Source organism: Spinacia oleracea, chromosome 4 (assembly GCF_020520425.1).
Source record: "Spinacia oleracea cultivar Varoflay chromosome 4, BTI_SOV_V1, whole genome shotgun sequence".
In the NCBI taxonomy this organism is placed as follows: Eukaryota; Viridiplantae; Streptophyta; class Magnoliopsida; order Caryophyllales; family Amaranthaceae; genus Spinacia; species Spinacia oleracea.
This window is the reverse complement of record NC_079490.1, coordinates 72,894,239-72,915,055: the sequence shown is the minus strand read 5'-3', so window position 1 is coordinate 72,915,055 and position 20,817 is coordinate 72,894,239. Positions and strand designations below refer to the sequence as shown.

The 20,817-nt window shown below is 41.6% G+C and overlaps 2 protein-coding genes across 2 annotated transcripts; both read left to right on the top strand.

The window, feature by feature from the left end:
- The first annotated feature begins 11,161 nt into the window (after positions 1-11,161).
- LOC130471629 (uncharacterized) lies at positions 11,162-18,822 on the top strand. The gene is made up of 6 exons (XM_056841866.1): positions 11,162-11,221; positions 11,866-12,103; positions 17,793-18,109; positions 18,357-18,440; positions 18,518-18,768; positions 18,819-18,822. Exons 1-6 carry the CDS (start codon positions 11,162-11,164, stop codon positions 18,820-18,822), a joined length of 954 nt encoding a protein of 317 aa, XP_056697844.1.
- On the top strand, positions 18,792-20,354 carry LOC130459612 (uncharacterized). The gene is made up of 2 exons (XM_056827080.1): positions 18,792-19,213; positions 19,303-20,354. The coding sequence occupies exons 1-2, from the start codon at positions 18,827-18,829 to the stop codon at positions 20,101-20,103; spliced, it is 1,188 nt and encodes a 395-aa protein (XP_056683058.1). The 5' UTR covers positions 18,792-18,826; the 3' UTR covers positions 20,104-20,354.
- Positions 20,355-20,817: the final 463 nt, after the last annotated feature.

The following is a 20,817-nucleotide window of genomic DNA, read 5'->3' as shown; positions in this document are numbered from 1 at the left end:
TTGTCCTTAATGGGAGAAATTGAGGAAATTGAGGAACAAAAACTGTCCAGATTTTTAAGGGGTCTAAATTATAATATTGCCAATACCGTAGACCTTTATCCATATTCTGATTTTGGCACTCTTTGTGGACTTTGTTTAAAATTGGAAAATCAAGGGAAGGCAAAATATGGGGGAGGGTCTAGTATGGATGGTAAAGCCAAGTCTTGGGCTAAATCCGAACCTAGCTTGAAACCAAACACATCACCTAGTACCGTAGGTTCAAGTAATTCTACGGCTGCCCCTAAACTATCTAACCCAACCAAAGAAACAAGTCTGTCCAAGGTGCGTTGTTTTAAGTGTCAAGGGTTTGGGCATTATCAAAATGCGTGTCCAAATAAACGAGTAGTGACCTTGAGAGAAGCTGTTGAATGTCGTGAGGAGTTGTTGGAAGAGGAAAAGAGGTTGGGGGACGTATTTGTGTTTGATGAGAGTGGTGATGAGGAGGAAGAGGAAGGGTATGAGGCTCCAATTTATGACACAAATCTGGTTCTTAGAGCGCTACAAACTCAAATTTCACCTACTGATCTAGACCAACGAGATCAGTTGTTTCATACTAAATGTCTAGTGAAAGATAAGTGGTGTAGTGTAATTGTTGATGGGGGGAGTTGTACCAATGCTGCTTCTAGTGAAATGGTGTCAAAATTAGGCTTAATCCACTAATGCCCATCCTAGGCCATACGCACTCCATTGGCTTGATGATGGTAATAGTGTAAAAGTGTCGAAGCAAGTAAGGGTTTGTTTGACTATGGGTTCGTATGTGGATGAAGTTCTTTGTGATGTTATTCCTATGGATGCTTGTCATATTTTGTTGGGTCGTCCTTGGCAGTTTGATAGGGACGTGATTCATAAAGGGAGAAGCAATGAGTATGAATTGAGAGACAAAGGCAAGAAAATTGTGCTAAAGCCTATGTCATCTCAAGCGGTTCGATCCATGAGTGTGAAACAAAAGAAAAAGCCGAATCTCACCATGTTGGCTAGTGAACGAGAAATTGAGCAAGCTCTTGATCATGGAGAGTTGGTGTATTTGCTCGTGTCTAAGGAGAGTCCAATTGAAGGCCAAAATTGGAAAGAAGGCAGTCCCATTGCCGAATTGCTGTTTGAGTTCAAGGATGTATTTCCGGATGAATTACCACCAGGTTTGCCCCCTATTCGTGGTATTGAACATCAAATTGATCTTATTCCAGGAACTTCTTTGCCTAATAAGGCTGCCTATCGTTGCAATCCGGAGGAAACAAAGGAATTACAAAAGCAAATTGATGAACTTGTGAATCGAGGCTATGTTAGAGAAAGCTTGAGTCCATGTGTTGTTCCGGTGTTGCTTGTGCCTAAGAAAGATGGAACATGGCGAATGTGTGTTGATAGTAGGGCTGTGAATAACATTACCATTAAGTATCGTTTTCCAATTCCGAGACTTGATGATATGTTAGATGAGCTCCATGGTTCGAAGTTGTTCTCAAAAATTGATTTGCGAAGTGGTTATCATCAGATTCGGATGCGTGAAGGAGATGAGTGGAAAACGGCTTTCAAGACAAAACATGGTTTGTATGAGTGGACCGTCATGCCATTTGGTCTCACTAATGCTCCTAGTACGTTTATGAGGCTAATGAACGAAGTGCTTAAATCATTTTTGGGCAGATTCGTTGTGGTATATCTTGATGACATCTTGGTGTATAGTAGGAACGAAGAGGAGCATCTGATTCATTTGAGGGATGTTTTTGAAACACTTAGAGCTCAAAGACTCTATGGGAAGCTAGAGAAGTGTTCATTCCTTGTTGACAATGTTGTATTCTTGGGCTATGTGGTTTCGAAAGATGGAGTGTCCGTGGATCAGTCCAAGATCGAGGCTATCAAATCGTGGCCTAATCCTAAAACTATAAGTGAGGTGCGTTCATTTCATGGTATTGCTTCATTTTATAGACGTTTCATTCGTGATTTCAGTACTATTACTAGTCCTATCACTAGTTGCTTGAAGAAAGGTGCTTTTGTATGGGGAGAGGACGCTCAAAAGGCGTTTGATGTGATTAAAGAGCGTTTGTGTGCTGCTCCTATTTTGGCGCTGCCAGATTTCTCTCAACCTTTTGAGGTCGAGTGTGATGCTAGTGGAGTGGGGATTGGTGCTGTTTTGATCCAAGGTAAGCGTTCCATAACTTATTTTTCGGAAAAGTTAGGGGGTGCTCGTTTGAATTATTGCACTTATGATAAAGAGTTCTATGCCATTGTTAGAGCTTTGGATCATTGGAGTCATTATTTGCGTTCTAGCCACTTTGTTTTGCATTCTGATCATGAATCTTTGAAGTATATTAATGGGAAACAAAAATTGAGCCCAAGGCATGCTAAGTGGGTTGAGTTCTTGCAATCCTTTCATTTTTCTTCGAAATACAAAGATGGTAAAAGCAATGTGGTGGATGATGCATTATCATGAAGGTACACTTTGCTTGCTACACTTGATGTTCGTTTGTTGGGGTTTGAGACCTTAAAAGATTATTATCATGATGATGGTGATTTTGGAGTTGCATTCGAGAAATGTGCAGTTGGTGCTTATGGGGAGTACATGTTGCAAGATGGGTTTCTTTTCAAAGGTAATCGCCTTTGTATTCCTAAGCATTCAATTCGTGAGTTACTAGTGCGTGAGGCTCATGCTGGAGGATTGGCTGGTCACTTTGGCATAGCCAAGACCTTGGAAATCTTGAGAGAACATTTCTTTTGGCCTAAAATGTTAGGTGATGTAACGAACATTGTGAATAAATGTGTGACTTGTCATATGGCCAAGAGTTCTTTCAAACCCGGTTTATACTCACCTTTGCCGGTTCCAGTTCGCCCTTGGGAAGATGTATCCATGAATTTTATAGTGGCTTTGCCTCGTACTCAAAGAGGTAAGGATGCTATTATGGTCGTGGTGGATAGATTTTCAAAAATGGCTCACTTCGTTGCTTGTCACAAAACGGATGATGCTTGTAATGTGGCTGATTTGTATTATAAGGAGATTGTTCGTTTGCATGGAATTCCAAACACTATTGTTTCTGATCGAGATTCCAAGTTCTTGAGTTACTTTTGGAATACATTGTGGAGAAAGGTGGGAACCAAGTTGTTGTTTAGCACTTCACATCACCCTCAAACTGATGGGCAAACAGAGGTGACAAATCAAACCTTGGGAACGCTATTGAGAGGGTTGGTAAGTAAAACGCAAAAGGATTGGGATGTCAAGCTTGCTCACGATGAATTTGCTTATAATCGGTCTCCTACTTATGTTACTGGTCATTCTCCATTTGAGGTAGTATATGGGATTGATCCATACTTGCCCTTGGATTTAATTCCATTACCAAAAGATGAGTTGGTTCACAAGGATGCCGATGCTAAGTTAAACTCTATGATGAAACTGCACCAACAAGTTCGTGAGCGAATTGAAGCTATTAATGCCTCTTATAAACAGAAATCAAATAAGAATCGCAAACCGAGGTTGTTTGAAGAAGGTGATTTGGTTTGGGTTCATTTAACGAAAGAGCGTTTTCCAAGCAAACGCAAGAACAAGCTTATGCCTAGGGCTGAAGGTCCTTACAAGGTGGTTGCACGTGTAAATGATAATGCTTACAAGATTGAGCTTCCGGGAGACTATGGTGTCCATGCTACTTTCAATGTAGGTGATCTTTCACCTTATCTTGATGATGATGGCCTTGCTGAATTGAGGTCAATTCCTTTTAAAGGGGGAGGGGATGATACGGTTATGGATGAAAGTGATAGTCTTATGCTAGCAATTGGAACCAAAACTAATTTGGGTTCAATGGCTCATTTTGTGTGCATGGTGACTTGGATTGAGTGAGCTCGTTATATGGTCCTTATTATCAAGGTGGTACGTTAATCAAACTGGTCCGTTTAATCACATTGGTCCGCTTGTTTAAACAGATTGTACGCACTTATTATTTTTAATTTCTTTGGTTAAAGTCGGTTTAATAAAGGGATATTTGTTTAAATCCCCAATTTAAATTCAGTCATTACTTAGCTTTGATTATTGCTGTTTGTAAGGAGAGTTTTAAGCCTTTGTAACCTCCAATTTAGTGACTGAATTAGGAGGCTTTAGAGCTTGTAATTTCCAGTTTTAAAGGCTCTTAAATGGCTCTTAATTAGCCGTTTAAAGCTCTTGTAGCTGTTGGTTTTTGGCTATTTATAGTCAGCTTCTTGATTGGAATAACAACCAACTGGATGATTAAAACACTTGTTTGTTACATTTCGAATTATAGTTTATAATTCAGCCTTTTTCTTTGTTTTGGACGCGTTTCCTATTCAAAGAACTGATTGTGAGTCAATAGGTCTTGTCTTGCATTCACGATCAACGAGTTAAAGGTGTAGCTTATTAATCAACTATCCTTGTTTATACAACGAGTTTTTAATCTCGTATCAGGAAGTCATCGTTTCCTAGCCCCAAGCAATGGGCGGTTCGCAATGGGCAAACATTAACCTTCGAACCGTTATCTACGAGCGCTAGGGGGATGTCTTGTCCTTTGCATCCAACTACTAGATAGAGGGCTTTATTGTGAGCACCCACCTCTTTGGGCAAGTCTTTGTCAGTGAAAACTATGGCCTTTTCTCCGGCATCTCTAGTGACATGGCTAACCAATGAGTAAGGTGTGATATATGTAGGTACTGAGATGAGGTCGAGTGAGCGAATAAGCTTTTCGCGATGTTCCTTTGAAGTACACATGAGATCCCAGATGGTAATTTCGGCTTTAGTTCTTTCTAGTTGTTTCAAGAGAGGATTTTCAATGACTTCCGCGACGGTGGTGTGCCGTCCATTCTCAGGAGTTTGCCTAACTGGGATATCGCCCATAGGAGGTGGGCGAATATCCGGTTGGTATATCCTTCCGGATCGGGTGAGGTTGTCGACCTCGGGCTCCTGAGGGGTGGTGTCAGTGAGAGCATACCCGGGCCAAGTTTCAGTAAAGAGGTCATGGCCCGACACTTGAGATAGGTAAATATCTTCAGCATCATCATCCCACACACCGCACACTTCTCTCTCGATTCGATCCGCAGGGACCACAGCGAGTGGTGCACCTTGAGGTGTAATGTATACCGTAGGGTCAAAGTTCTCATTTTCTGATTGGTCGAGAGAGATGTGACAAGAGCCGAGTGGGCTCTTGTTGTTGTTGGGTTTGCCAACGTTAGGGAGAGGTATCACTTCATCCTCTATCATGTCCTGGATTGTATTTTTTAGGTTCCAGCAGTTTTCAGTGTCATGTCCATTTCCTTGATGGAATTTGCAATAAGTACCTTCGACCCAATATTTGCTCTTGACAGGAGGGTCACGGGTGGGGCCTATAGGTCTCAATTTTCCTTGATTGGTTAGTCTTTCGAAGGCTTGTACCAAAGTCGACCCGAGTGGGGCAAACGTTCGGTCTCGGACCCATCTTCCAGGGCTTCTTCGGGCGGGAGTCTCCTCTACGGCATGGACTTCTTGGGCTTGGGATGTGTTGCCCCTGTTGTAGGTGTTGCTTTTGTATGCGGGTTTACTTTGTATTGTTTTTGCGAGATCATCCTCGATCTTTATTCCCACATCATAAACTCTTTTGAAAGTGTCAAGTCCCAGGTACCTAAGGTGTTGTCTGTAAGCCGGGTCCAGGTTGTCAATGAATTTTTGGACCAATTCTGTTTCGGGAGGCCTATTGATTAGTTGGGCCGCCTGATCCCTCCATCTAGCAAAGTAGGTTGTGAAACCCTCATTTTTCTTTTGGAAGAGAACTTCCAGCTCGCGCATGGTGACTTGAAAATCCATGTTCGACATGTATTGCTTGATGAAGACATTGACAAAGTCTTCCCAAGTGGGGAAGAGCTTAGGGTCCTGGTGATAGTACCATTTGAGCGGCACAGGTTCCAAGGACAAAGGAAAGGCAGGTAAATACATGGACTTGTCCGCGCCTTTCAAGTTCATGGCATTCACAAAGCTCAATAGATGATCACGGGGATTGTCCGTGGCTTTAAACTTTGGTAAGTCAGATGAAATAAACTTTTCTGGTAGTTTGCCAGGAAAAGGTTCAGGATCGAGGGAGAAGTACTTGCTCCCCATGGTTTGCTGTAGGACCATTTTTTCAATCCTCTTCTCGTTATCAAGGTCATTTTTGGCTCGTGCAGCCGCTAAGGCTTCGTTTTCCATTTTTAGTTGGCCCATGAGTTGGGTCATTTGAGCCATCTAGTCTCTCAATTGTTCGATGGACATGTTTGAGGGTGCGAATCGAGGTTGGGGAAGCGGAGATCCTTGAAATGAGGGATGACGGACGGAGCTTGGAGTCACTAAACCTGGTGTTGGCGATGTATCTTTGAGGCGCACTAACCGTTGATTTCCTGATCGGCACCAAGTGGCAGGACCAGTCCTATGCATAAGATAAGCTAAAGTTTAGGCCCCCAAGTATTACTTAGTCTAGACTTCGACTCTCTCTATTGGTTTTTTTACTCTTTCTTTTGTTGGTACACTTTTAGTTTTTTTCTTTTGGTCATTCTTTGGATTTTCGAAACACTTGCCCGTGTGACATTCATAATTATTAGCATGTTCGGTTTTGGTGCCGAGCATTGTCGTCGTAGGAGGCCTAACAACGACGCAAAGAGTTACTCTTTTTCATGAGTCGCTTTTAGAATCGAGTGCTTTTCTTACGCCCTCGCAGCAATTTTTTTAAGAACGATTTTCTTGCCACGTGTTTTCTTTTTTGCGGGCACCGAGGCTGCTGCGCCTGACCAGAAGGCCAAGCAGCAACTTCAGCGCCCAGCGTCGGGCGTGAGAAATTCTGGCGCCCAGCCAGGGGCGTTGAAAATGCGTCCCTGGCTGGTTCTCGTTTTCTGTTTGCGTCTACTTTTGTTTATGCGACTTCGATTTTGCGTGCTTGCCTAATAACGTCCTTTACGCGTTGTGCAGCGTTTGTGGGATTCGTTACGGGCCATCCCGAGCGTCGCTTATTTTTGTGGCGATCGTTCGGGTTTGCGGAACACGTATTTCTGTATAATCTTTGGCAAATTGGTTTATGAATGTTTGGGCAATTTTTAAGGTCGTTAGTTTTTCTAGGATAGTTTGCCACACACAATCATATATTTCGCTACACATAACTAACATTCCATCATGAGGCAATAATAATATGTCATGTAGTTTATGATAGGCTTCTATGGGTAGTTATTTGCGCCTGGCTTGGTACCGCTTCTATCGCAGATCCAACACATGCCCCGGTCGAGGTAGTGTCTTCAACAGACGAATTTCGCCCAAGAGGCCAATCACGATGTAGGCCAAGGGGCCATGCACCAATGAGAGGGACCTAATGGGCGAGCGATTGGGTTTGTTACGGGTGTACTACTAGCGAAAGTGCCGAGTGGACAACATTCGAAGCGTATGCACCCCCCGGTTGGCGATGGGTATCCTTAGTCCCAACTCCCGAGATGAAACACCAAGGGAGCCAAGATTCGTTATGCGGTTCTGTCCGTTCACATTAATATGCTGATTTTCAGGTCGTCCCAACTTGATGGGGAAATAAATGCGGGGTAGGATCGTTTCACCCTTCGGCTATTTTGATTACCTACGAGCACGAGTATTTCCTTCACTATCCCCAGTGGAGTCGCCACTGTGAGGGGTCGAAAAAGCACGAGGCTAATGCGTGACCTCGTCCCTCGTGGGTGTGACGCTTCTTTTTGCCAAATCAAGTGTAATTGGATTTCCTGTAAGTTTACACCCAATTGACTAGTAATATAGGAGTCGCCATTCAGTTTTTAACGACAATGAGAAAAACTGACAAAATCCGGTTATCGTGACATAAAGGGAGTGCAATTATGTTTGGCCACGACGGCCGTAGGTTCCCTTGTGATCCCTGGTGGTGGGGATCGCTCAACGTACACTCGCAGGGTAGAGATTGAGGGTTCGGGGGACTGTAACTACCGAGAGGAGTACTCGCTCTTCGATAACTCCAGAGGCAGGATATCCTTACTAGCTCAGCATAAAGAATTGAAGGGACATGCGTTAACTATTAAACTAATCTGAGTCGATTTTAACAATATGCAACATATAATACTAGATCGAGCGCGATTATCTGATTTAGATTGTATTAAGGGACCTAGCATGATAATCTAATTTCCCAAAAACATAATCTTTATTAGACGTGATACAACAATCAGATTTAATTAGTTTAACATTTCATAAAAGGGCGAGGAAAGCAATTAAATCATAGAAAAGGGACACATTACGACGCACCCTTGAGAGGTACGTCACGGTTCTCAGAAAACTAACCACTTTGACTTTGCTATTTCTCCTTTTATTTAACGAATCTCAAATTATGGGACAGGATACGTTCTGTTTGATTTATGGATCGATTGCGACAGAACGCGTGATCAATTTCGCAGCGTGAGGCTTAGGCTTAGGGGTTGGAGTCAATACTCAGAATAATAATTGTGTGTTGTGTCACGTCGAACTTAAGGCCCTATTTATAGAAAAGAGTTCGTGGAAAGATAGAATTGTAGAACTCTAATCCACGAAGAATTAGGAAAGAACACGTCTCAGGTGTTTTCATCGCCCAGGCCTGGGCGCCGAAGATTTCGGCGCCCAGAGCCAGGCGCTGAAAATAGGATCTGGGCCGTTTTCTTAGTCAGATTCGGATTCCTAGAATCCGGAGCGTTTGAGACTTAATCAAGTCTTTTAGTGCTTATTAACCTTGTGACGGAATGCGTTACGAACTCTAGGCTCGCTAGGATTTTAATTAATACGTGACTCTTATTTTCGAATCATATTAGGAATAGGATTCTCTCATAATCTCTATCTCATTTAGGATTTATGTTGGAGTGCAACACCTAATTCTGACAGGTTTCTATCTTTTATGACTTGCCACTTTTAACAACTACCCATTACGGCAGTTACTTTTTTTAGCAGGTTTCCATAAATAGCAGGTTTCTATAAATAGCAGGTTTCGGGTGAAATGAAAAAGGGATTTGAGATTCATTATTTTATAGGAGATGCGTTGTCAAGTGGAGATTTATGTTTTCATCATTGAACCTTTCCCTTTCGGGAATGGGGACAAAAGTAGGTGTCTACAATAAGACAGTCTGCTTACAAATTATTAAACCAAAACAAAGTGCTACTGCTTATAGACATTGGAAGAATAGACTGATTCTTCCCTTAACTTCTATGGTACAAAAATTGGCAAAGGAGGAGAAGGAAGGGAAAAGAAAATCAATACAATGCAATTTGGTTCAGTGAAAGCAACAAAAGGCGAAAGAAAGAAATCTCAAATTCCTTTCCCTTCCTTGTCCTCCGTATTTTTGAATCCAATAACATTTTTGGGAATATAATGTGGAAGTGAATATTTTCTTACTTGAAAAAAAAAATTCCTTTTTCCTTCGAATTCCTCGTTTACTTAATTAGTATTAAAAGGGTGAAAAAACAGAAGCAACATACTTCGACGCTGTTCGGCAACGCTAGCTAGCAATAGCAGTGAGCTTGGCCGCCAACTATCGTCTTCAGCCATAAAAATTGGAACAAAATAAAGAATTTTTTTATTTATTTACGGGGGAACAAAGTAAAGATAGATGGATGGCGTTATGTGGCTTTATTTTCTCTTACCATTGAAGCTTGGCAATTTGGTATGGTTTTATGGCTTGGAAGTCGGAAAGGTAAGCTACAATTTCACGTTGCTGGAGTGGGTCCAACTATTTATACTCCGTATTTTTTGACGGTATTTTATTTGTTCAATGTGAGATGAATGTACAAAACTAACCAAGTGTGTCTTGGCCTAGTGAAAAGGATTCCACCTTTCAACTAAAAGGTTGGAGGTTCAATCCCCACTAGGGACACTTTGAGGGAGGGTTCCCCTTATCAATCTCCCACTCTCAAAGCGTCTAGCCGGTTAACCCGGGCAGGTTGACCCGTGCGGGGTTCTGACCCGATAGGGCACTTTATCTTACCTTACAAAAAAAGAAAGAAAAAATAGAATGAATGTACAAAAGATTTATACTATTTACATAATTGTGTTATCTCGTCTCCTCTTATTCTTTTCCGGGGATCCAACATTCACATATATAGGTAAATGTGAATATTATTAATGTAGTAACTCAGAACATCACCTGGGCCTAAAAAACTAGTTAACAACTCTAATTACCGCAATCTCGTGTTATGGCTTCATTTCATAGTTTCCAGACGCGCTCGATTACAATCTTCAAAAATTCTTCTATACGAATGCTACTTGTATTTTCTACGATATAAATCCATTATGTACTTCTATAATAACATGAAAATTTGGCCATAAATTAACAACTACATATATTAACGATTAGTAAATTGATCGAGTTTTCTCATCTAACCGTATTACTTTATGGGGATTCAAAGTTTTCCTCGGTATAACCTCAGTCGTCATTAAGGCTCCGTTGCTCGGTATAATAATTTTCATAATTCCTCTGTGTTGGGTCTTATTCTCATTCCGGGGATACAACATGTTGCTAGGTTCTCCCAATCTCGTCAATTGAACCTTCATATTCTATAGTTCCTCTGTGTGAATGTTGTTTATCTTTTCAACCTATTTAATTAACAACGCCAATAACATAATTGTTGAAAAAGGATATCTAATTATATACCCCTCAATGATATTATCAGAGTAGTAAATTGTGTTTTCTCGTCGCACCGTGTGTATTTATGGGGATTTAAATTGCTCCTCTATGATTCTTGTCATTAAGGCTATATTTGTCATTTTTCTGACGTGCGCGGTTATTTTCTTCATAATTCCTTACTACAAAATATTACCTAAAATACCATCCAGCATAATAGATTCTCTAATAACACAACAATTCTTGTCATTAAGGCTTGGTTTGTTAATTTTCTAATGCGCACAACTATATATGCTTCATAATTCTTGGGGCTTACTAAACCCGGCCCCATAAATACTCACCCGCCCTATTAAATGTCATAATTACCCCTTCATTTTTTTTTTATCTTTCACCTTACTTTCACTCACCATCTTACCTCCAACCATACAACCCACCTTCAATCTTACAACATTCCGGCAGTCACCACTCCGACCGAAATTCCGGCGTCCCCAAATTCCGGTTACTCGAAATCCGGCGGCTGCCACCACTACGGCGAGCACTTTTCCCGGCGACGCAAATTTCCGGCGTAAAAATGCGTCGGAATTCTTACATGTACGAGTCATCCAGGGGAACATCCACGTCATCCCAAGAGGTAATTCTTTTTTTGTCCGGCAAAACTTACATAGGCTTCTTCATTTTAAGCTTCCACCACAGTAGAGACTTATACCGTTTAAGCTTCTACCATGGCACGAGCTTAAACTGTTGAAGTCTCTACCATGGTACGAGCTTAAACTGCAGAAGTCTCTACCATGGTGGAAGCTTAAAATGAAGAATTTTGCATATTAATTCTATTTTAATTATTGTACGTTGAATATGAAATAATTATTCCGGAAAATATTAGTTAGAATTTTTCGTTTTGAGCTCGCACCATGGTGGAGACTTTTGTTGTTTGAGCTTCTACCATGGTGGAAGCTTAAAACGAACAAGTCTACACCGTGGTGGAAGCTTAAAACGTAGAAGTCTCCATGCTAAAAAATTGTAATTGTAATTTTTTATTTATTTAATAACAGATATTAAAACGATATAGTTTTGGTAATTAACTACTGAGTTGAAATAATTATTCCGGAAATAAATTAGTTAGACTTTTTCGTTTTATGTTCGCACCATGGTGTAGACTCTTCGTTTTAAGCTCGTACCATGGTAGAAGCTTAAACTGTAGAAGTCTCTACCATGGTGAAAGCTTAAAATAAAGAAGCCTTTATAAGTTTTGTCGGACAAAAAAAAATTACCTCTTAGGATGACGTGGATGTCCCCCGGATGACTCGTACATGTAAGAATTTCGACGCATTTTTTCGCCGGAGATTTGCGTCGCCGAAAAAAGTGCTCGCCAGAATGGTGGCAGCCGCCGGATTTTGGGTCACCGGAATTTTGGGTCACCAGAATTTCGGCCGGAGTGGTGGCAGCCAGAATGTTGTAAGGTTGAAGGTGGGTTATATGGTTGGAGGTAATATGGTGAGTGAAAGTAAGGTGAAAGGTAAAAAAAATAAAGGGGTAAGTATAGGGAGGGGTAGTTGTGGCATTTAATAGGGTGGGTGCGTATTTATGGGGCGCGGTTTAGCGCTCCACTAATTCTTTTGCAGAAATCTATATCAAGTCTAGCTAGTCTAGTCTAATATTCTAGTCTAGTCTAGTATTTAAAAAGCGAAACCATATCGAATAGATGACAAGTGTCATCCCCTCATTTTTCATCCATCAATTAGTTTTTTCCCTTTTTGTGTTTGTTATCTATCTATTTATTACATCTACCATAGTCTATACCTAGTATAACCATAGATTATTAGATGACACGTGTCACCCATCTTAATTTCACCCACAATATTATTTTTTTTGTTTTCCAATTTTTCCTTTTGTTGTTTTTTATACGAAATACTTTACAGCTTCAACACTATTTCATCTTCCTCATTTATCCCCAATTCACCATTTAATTCATATATTCATTCAGACTCTTTCACTTCAACTCCATGTTTAACACTTAATATTAATTAACCATCTAACTAGCTTGTATATTATTTCAACTTTCAAATTTATTTCTATATAAATCATATATTTCCACGAAAATCACAAGGCATCAATAAAAATTAGCACTTTAAAAAGACGTCAACGTATAATTGCACATTCATTATAAAACAGACACCGGGAATTACACTTGTCACTTCCTGGTGAAATTTTTTCCCACCAAAACTTTTTCTTATTTATTTATTCATATATCTCAATTAAATTTTAAGGAAAAGATTCAGTATTTTGACAAAAAAAATATTTTTCCTATTCATTTGATTTTCAATATACAACTGTAATTTTATTTTATTTATCAAAAATAATATTTGTAAAAACATGAAATATATCATAGCTTTATTACTGTTTTGAAAATCGGCAACATCGTTTGTACTTCGTACTACTTTATTTTTTGACAATTGTTTTGTTATTCAAATACTTGACAAAAAATGGTTAAATAATTTTTTCTCAATACCTGAGCATGCACCAGTTCTGATCTAGTACTTTACAGTTCCATTTTTGGATTGAATTTTATGTTAAATTACTGTTTAAATTTGGATGACTTTTATTTTAGATTTAGTTTTTACTTATTAGAGTGTTTTATTTTAGATTGTTTTTACCACAGTCGTCATTAAGGCTTTGTTGCTCGGTATAATCATCATAATTCCTCTATAAAAATGATATTTAATTTTTTTTGCGGACTTAATAAATTCTCTTATAGCAGCATACTTCGTATTACATGCATTTACCATAAACATCTAATTATTTAAATATTTTATTACGCCTCTCCGTCACCCTTTATAAGAGTCCAAAGTGTTCCAAATCACGTCATTAATTAAGGGTTTTTTTTATTTTTCTGACGCTAGCGGTTAAAACTTTTATCATTCCTCAGCTCTGTAGGAATTCTAATCTACCTACTCAGCCGCCAAGCTTGGATTTCAATAAAAGCTGATCAATAACCCGCCTTCCTACAGATATTTGATATATGCATGCGATCGTCCTAGTGTTCAAGCAAAGATGCACGAATATGAGATCACTATGTTGTTTAATGATCGTGCAATAATTCAGTTCCGGGACATTAGTATATCTACCAACTAAGTAGATAACCCACCAGTGCCTCCACTAAAGAGTACATAAATTGCTACTCTATGATTCTCGTCATTAAGGTTTCGTTTGTCATTTTTATGAAGTGCGCGGTTCTAATCATCATAATTCCCCTATTACAAATTAAATATTACTTAAAACACCATCCGGCGTAAGAGATTCACTAATCACACAACACTTCTTGTCAATAAGGCTTGGTTGCTCGGTATAGTAATCTTAATAGTTCATCTGTAGAAATATCTAATCATATTAATAATTTGTGCTATTATACCTCACCGTATTAGGTTTTAGTCATACTTTTGTACTCCAATCTCTTCTTAAGGATTCATTTGATATTTCCCGACGCACGCGGTTATAATTCTCATACGAAATATATGTAATTCCCCCGTACCTCAGTCGTCATTAGGGCTCCATTGCTCAGTATAATAATATTCATAATTTCTCTATAAAAGTATCTAATTAATTTAATAATTAATATTTTTTGCTGTTAATTTTGCCTCACCGTATTGGTCTTTGGCTATCTTTCTGTAGTCAAATCTATTCTTAAATAGATATTACCTTTCTTTTTTTTTTCAAACGAAATTGAAATGATTGAAGTTTTTCTATTTGGAATCGTCTTAGGTCTAATTCCTATTACTTTGGCTGGATTATTTGTAACTGCATATTTACAATATAGACGTGGTGATTAGTTGGATCTTTGATTAATTCACAAATATTTTTTTGATTGACCTCCTCCTTTCTCGAATCAACAGGAGGTCAACTTTCGATTAGATTACTGTTCATTTATTTGAGTCTAATTCGATAATTCAATTTGCTCTACCAACAATGGAATCACGCTCCGTAGGACTTGAACCTACGACATCGGGTTTTGGAGACCCAGGGTAGTGACATTGATCCCCAAGAAGCTCAACAAACTCTTGAAATAGTAGAAGCTAACTTGAGGAAAGCGGAAGGAAAGAGACAAAAAAATTGAAGCAAATTTAGCTCTCAGACGAGCTAGGACACGAGTCGAGGCTAAATACGATTTCTTCGTAACCATTCGGTGCGCGCCTAATTCTCCGGAAAGGATCAATTGAAACCCTCTAATTGTTTCTGCTAGACCAACATATTTTCCTGGAGAGCCTGTAAATACTTCTGCTACGAAAAAGGGTTGTGAAAAGAAACGCTCAATTTTTTTTGATATTTTCCGACGCACGCGGTTATAAATTTCATATATGTAATTCCTCTGTACCAATTCTACTTACCTTTTCTACCGACAGAATTAACTTCTATTATAATATAAAACTTTAACCATAAATTAACATCTAATTATATTACCGAATAGTAAATTCATCCAGTTTTCTCGTCTAACCGTATTACTTTAAGGGATTCAAATTTTTTCTCGGTATAACCTCAGCCGTCATTAGGGCTCCATTGCTCGGTATAATAATATTCATAATTCCTCTATAAAAATATCAAATTATATTAATAATTTGTGCTATTAACTTTGCCTCGCCGTATTGGTCTTTGGCTATCTTTCTGTAGTCAAATCTCTTCTTAAGGATTCATTTGATATTTTCCGAGGCACGCGGTTATAAATTTCATATATGTAATTCCTCCGTACCAATTATAAATAACTTTTCTACCGACATAATTAACTTCTATTATAATATAAAACTTTAACCATAAATTAACATCTAATTATATTACCGAATAGTAAATTCATCGAGTTTTCTCGTCTCGTCTAACCGTATTAATTTTTGGGGATTCAAAGTTTTGCTCAGTCTAACCTAAGTCGTCATTAAGGCTCCGTTTCTCGGTATAATAATCTTCATAAATCCTCTTTAAAAAAAACTAAAAATATCTAATTATATGAATAATTTGAGATGTTCTGCCTCGCCATATTGGTTTTTGGATATCCTTCTATAATCCACTCTCTTCTTAAGGCTTCATTTGATATTCAAATCGTTGATCGTTATTACCACAGTCGTCATTAAGGCTCCGTTGCTCGGTACACTCTTCATAATTCGTCTATTAAAAAGCTACTTAATTTTTTTTCCAACATAATAAATTCTCTAATATCATACTTCGTAATACTTTTTATCATAAACTTCTTGTTCCGGTGTTGTAAAGATGGAAACAATGGGCTTCGAATGAAGGCCCTTTTGTATGTGTTGAAGATCTTGCTTGTTTGAATGAGTGGAGTCCGAATTCACCTGCACAAGAGCAAAGTTACTAGCCTCGGGGGTGTTTCCGAGGAAAGCCCCTCCGATGCCTAAGTAAGAATGATGCTCGGATTCTAGAGAGAAGTTCTCTAGAAGAGTAGTCTTAAGGCGGTAAATTGGACGTACCTTCAGGTGTGAGCCTTGGCGGCCTATTTATAGTGTTTGCATAATAAATGCCCATAGGTCATTTATTGCTTTTGGGCCTTGGGCCTTGATGGATGGCTGACTAGCCATTGGTGGGTTTGATGCTGTTTGTTTAGAGCCATTGGGCTTTGGACTTAGTGGCCCAAGTGAGAATCAATTGGGAGCCCAAACAACATGCCCCCCAGACCCGGTCCATTTAGAATTAAATGGGTGGGTTTCCAGCTGTCAGAAGTCCGAAAGTTCCCTCTCTTTTTTGAAAAGAGATGATTTGCATTGATGACAAGTGTTGGGAGTTGTATCGCGTCGTGGAGATCGTGGGTTGAGGAAGTTGATGCGCCCTTTTCTTTTCTATAAATACTGGGTGCTTTGCTCTCTTTGAACTTTTTATTCCTTCTTTCAAACCCATTCTCTCTCTAAATTCCGGCGATCGCAGTGCAATTTGCTTCTTCAGATCTACGAAATTCGGCCAACTTTAGACTTCGGGAACTTGTGTTGTTCGTTTTATCGGCGAATTCCGCTTCGGAAAAAGGTAATTTGTTTCTGAATTCTCCTTTTTTTCTTCGTTTTTCCTTCTACCCCTCAATCTCAACCCTAGACCGAGAATTCGCGGCCATGGCAAAGAATAGGGGCAAGAGCAAGTTCGTCGTTGATTCCTCTAGTGAGAGGGAGAACGTGCCTTCGGGAAGGTTACCGAAAACTTCGAGGGGTCGGCCTTCGGAGAGGCCGGTGGAGAGGCGTTCGACTGGTTGGGATGCTTCAAAAGATGACGTTGTTGGCGGGTCTAGCGTGTCTGAACGCGCAACTTCTGGTAAGAAAGCTGGCTCTTCGGGTGTGCGCCGCTCTTACCCTGAGTTTCCAGTTCATTGGACTGAAGCTGATCCGCAGGGCAAGTATGCCCCGATTCTGCATGAGACCACTAAGATCGATGGTCCCTTGGAAAAATCGGTCAGTGGTGACTGGTTGGTGGAGGCGAAGCTGGGGAACTACCATCGGAGAGCCGAAGAGTTATACGGAATCCAGCACGCCTTGGGGTACTGGTGCGAGCTTCCCGACCAGGAGCGTCCTCGGGTGACTCATCCGCCGAGGGGGTTCATCTCTGTGTATACTCATCATTTGGAGAACGGTCTCCGCTTTCCTTTGGATCCCTTCGTTTCCGAGCTCCTGGTGTCGTACAACATCAGTTTGGCCCAGCTTACCCCCAAATCTATGAGGCACATCATCGGATTTAGATGGGTGTGCGATTTTATTAACTTTCCATGCTCTGTTGCCGTGTTTCGGGATCTGCACGATCTGTCTTTCAACCATGCCTCCAAGGGAGATGGGTATGGTTGGTGGACCATCATCAACAAAAGATCCCGAAGGAAGGGGGAGCCGAACTACATTACGGCCTACCCTTACCTCAGCTCTGATCATAATTGGAAGACGGAGTGGTTGTTTGTTCGTGTGCCGACAGATCCGAAGCATCCACATTTTTACCGCCCTCCGAAGTGGTTTGTGACTCCTGATCCTGATATGCGAAGCGTGGCTGCTCCGGATCGGAACCATCACCACTACGTGGATCTCCTCCAGTGGTTTTTGGCTCGGGAGGACAACTACAAACTGCCGTCCAACTGGCTCCCGAACCTCAACTATATCTTGCGGGAGGACATTCTTGCTGTTGCCGGTCTCAGTAGGATTTTTGACAGGGGTAGGTGTCTTTCGGCTGGGACCGTGCTTTAGTAAGTTTGTCCTCTTCCTTTTTGTTTCGTTTTATTGACTTTGCTTTGTGCTTTGTTTCTGCAGAGTACGGCTTTAGCTGCGTTGATCCTGTGGTCTTGGGCATTTCTTTGGATCTGAAGACCATTCACGACTCGGCCCCTGATTACAAGTTCGGGAAGGAAAATCCTCGTAATCCTCGTTTGAAGGATTACGTGCTGTCTCCGTCGGGTGTCGCTCGGATATCTGAAGTTCGAGCTGATCCGTGGGATTCTGCCTCTTCTCCCGAAGCTGTTCCGGTGAAAGTCGTGCTCCCTGATTTGAGGACAACCTCGGATCCGGTGAGTGTTTCTATATCTCGAAGTCTTTTGTTCTTCTTTCTTTCTGGTTGGCCGTCGGCTAACGTCTTGGTCCTGGACCATCTTTTTAGGGTCCTGGGACTGACACTGTGCCGCGTGCCGTTCCTTCGGTTTCATCTCCGGCTCGGATAGATATCTCTTTATCTAGGAACCGGGTACTTCGCGTTTTTTCTTTATTCCTTCCTTTGTCTTCTTTTACATTTATTGACCCTTGGTCTCCTCTGTTTAGGATCAGCGCAAAAGGAAGGGCAGCACTCTTTTGAGGCCTTCTGCGCATCCGAAGAAAGCGAAAGCTTCTCAGTCTTCGGAGAAGGTATTCGTTCTGACTTGGAGCCTTTGTGATCCGTTCTCTCTTTTTCTGAAACTGACCTTTGAGCGTTTGCCCTGTAGGAAGAAGTTTCGGAAGTCATGCCTCCTCCAAAAAATCTCCTTCACTTCATGCCCTTGCCAGGGCAGAAGTTGAAGAGTGTGGTGGTTGCGGAACCGCCGCCCGTGGACCAACCGTTGGCCGAGGAAGATACCATCCCCTCTCCGCTGAAGCCGTCTGCTGCTTTGGGGATCGAGATCCAGGATATAACCAAGGTGATGGAGGCAATTGAAGCCGACCTTGTTCCTGGCTCGGATGTCCCTACTGTGGCCGAGCGGAAGGAGGAATCTGCTGACGTTTCTCTCGCAAGGGAGAGAAGTCCAGATAAGGAGATGGTGGATCTCACCGAGGCTCACATGGAGGTTCCCGAAGCTGAGAAGGAGGTCCCTTCTGCTGAGAAGGAGCAACCCGAGCAGGGTCTGACGAGGAAGAGGCGCCACTCGACCTTGGGCTCTACTTCGACCTCGGCCCTGGATAGACTGATCCACGCTGACCCTTGCTCGGATGTTCCGCTGAAACGGATCCCCGAGGAGGTAAGGGAGGCGATGGCTCGCTATGCTAGGGCTCCGGTTTTGGGGGAGAACCCCATGGCTCACGTGGGATCTTTGGTGGGTCCCGAAGCTGCACGGGAGAATCTTCTTCGGGCCAACCCGCAGTGGAGGGTTCCTGGAGCTGAGGAGAGGAACCCAGCTATGATGGCTCAGTATTATCTGAATGAGGTAAGTGTTGGAAATTTTGTTTTGAGTTCCGTTTTTGGTTTGTTGTTTTCTTCTTTCCTCATCTTTTCTTGTCTTTTCTTCTTTCCCAGGCTGTTTTCTGGTCCTCGTTCGCTTCCGAGTGTAGCTCGGTTGAGGAGAGGCAGTTGAGGAGGTATCAGGAGGCTTATGCTCGTGATATCCCTGTCTTGGACCAGAAGGCTGGGCAGCTCATGGCCGAGATGGTGGACCTCAAGCTACTGTACCTTCAGTACAGTCGTGAGGCTAGGGAATCGGCTGAGCAGATCGGGGCCGAAGTTGGGAAGCTTACTTTCCGAGTCGAGGAGGATGCTGAAAAGATAGCTTCCTTCGACAAGGAGAGGAAAGAAATGGCTGCCAAGTTTGCGAGCGAACTTGAAGAAAAAGACAGTCTTCTCAAGGAGATGACGTCTAAATTTGAGGCGGCCATTAAGCAGAGCCAGGAAGCGGAGGCGAGGCTTGTTCAGTTTGTTAAGAATCGGGAGATTGTTCAGAACCAAGCTGACAAGGTGCCCGTTCTCCAGCTGAAGATCCGAGAGAAGGATGCTGCCATTCGGAAACTGGAGCAAGAGAGAGTTGACCTCTACACTGCTGATCAGTGTAGGGAGCAATACTGGAATGGCATCCTGGGCGCTCGGCGGATGTTCGCGAAGCATATGCCTCATTTCCCTTGGAATGAGAAGGTTCCGCTCTGGATGAGGGCCCAGGATCACTTGGTGGAGTGCCAGGCCGATCGGGACGAAGCTGAAGCTGAACGCCAAGCTGCTCTTGCAGAGGCTCGGGCCCAGAAGGCGACTTCCGAAGGTGATACTACTGCTGGGGGTTCTTCGAAGGATGCTCCCCTGGGGGATGCTCCTGAGACTCCCAAGAGTTAGGGATTCGGGCAGTCGTCTTCTTCAGAGTCGGTCGGTTCCAGTTGAGGACTTCCGAACATGTGCTTGCCTTTCCCCCTTTTGCCTCGGCGCTGCGTTGTACTCATTTCTTTTTGCTTTCTTAGTACTTCGGTAGGCCGGTATTGTCTGTTGATGGCTGCCGATTTTAACTGTTTCATTTTGTTTTCAATTTTTGAGGTTTTCAATGTATTTGTACTTCCCCCAAATATTGAATAAAAAATGAATGTTTGTTACTTGGCTGCTTCTTTTCAACTTGTTCTTTCGCAATTTTAGGTCTTTAAATCCGTAGATTTCTCGAGCTCCTCTTTCTGTAGACTTGCTGAAAACCTTTTGATCTTGCGAGCTCTTTAAATCCGTAGATCGGTTAAGAGACTTTTTAACTTTTGCGAGTTCTTCAAATCCGTAGATCTGCTAAGAGACTCTTTGACTTTGTGAGTTCTTCAAATCCGTAGATCTGCTAAGAGACTCTTTAGTTTTGCGAGTTCTTCAAATCCGTAGATCTGCTAAGAGACTCTTTAGTTTTGCGAGTTCTTCAAATCATTAGATCTCCTAAGAGACTCTTTAGTTTTGCGAGTTCTTCAAATCCGTAGATCTGCTAAGAGACTCTTTAGTTTCCAGACTCTTCAAATCCGTCGATCTGCTCAGAGGTTTGGATTGTTCTTCCGATCTCTTGTGGTTCGGAAACCTGGGCAAGAG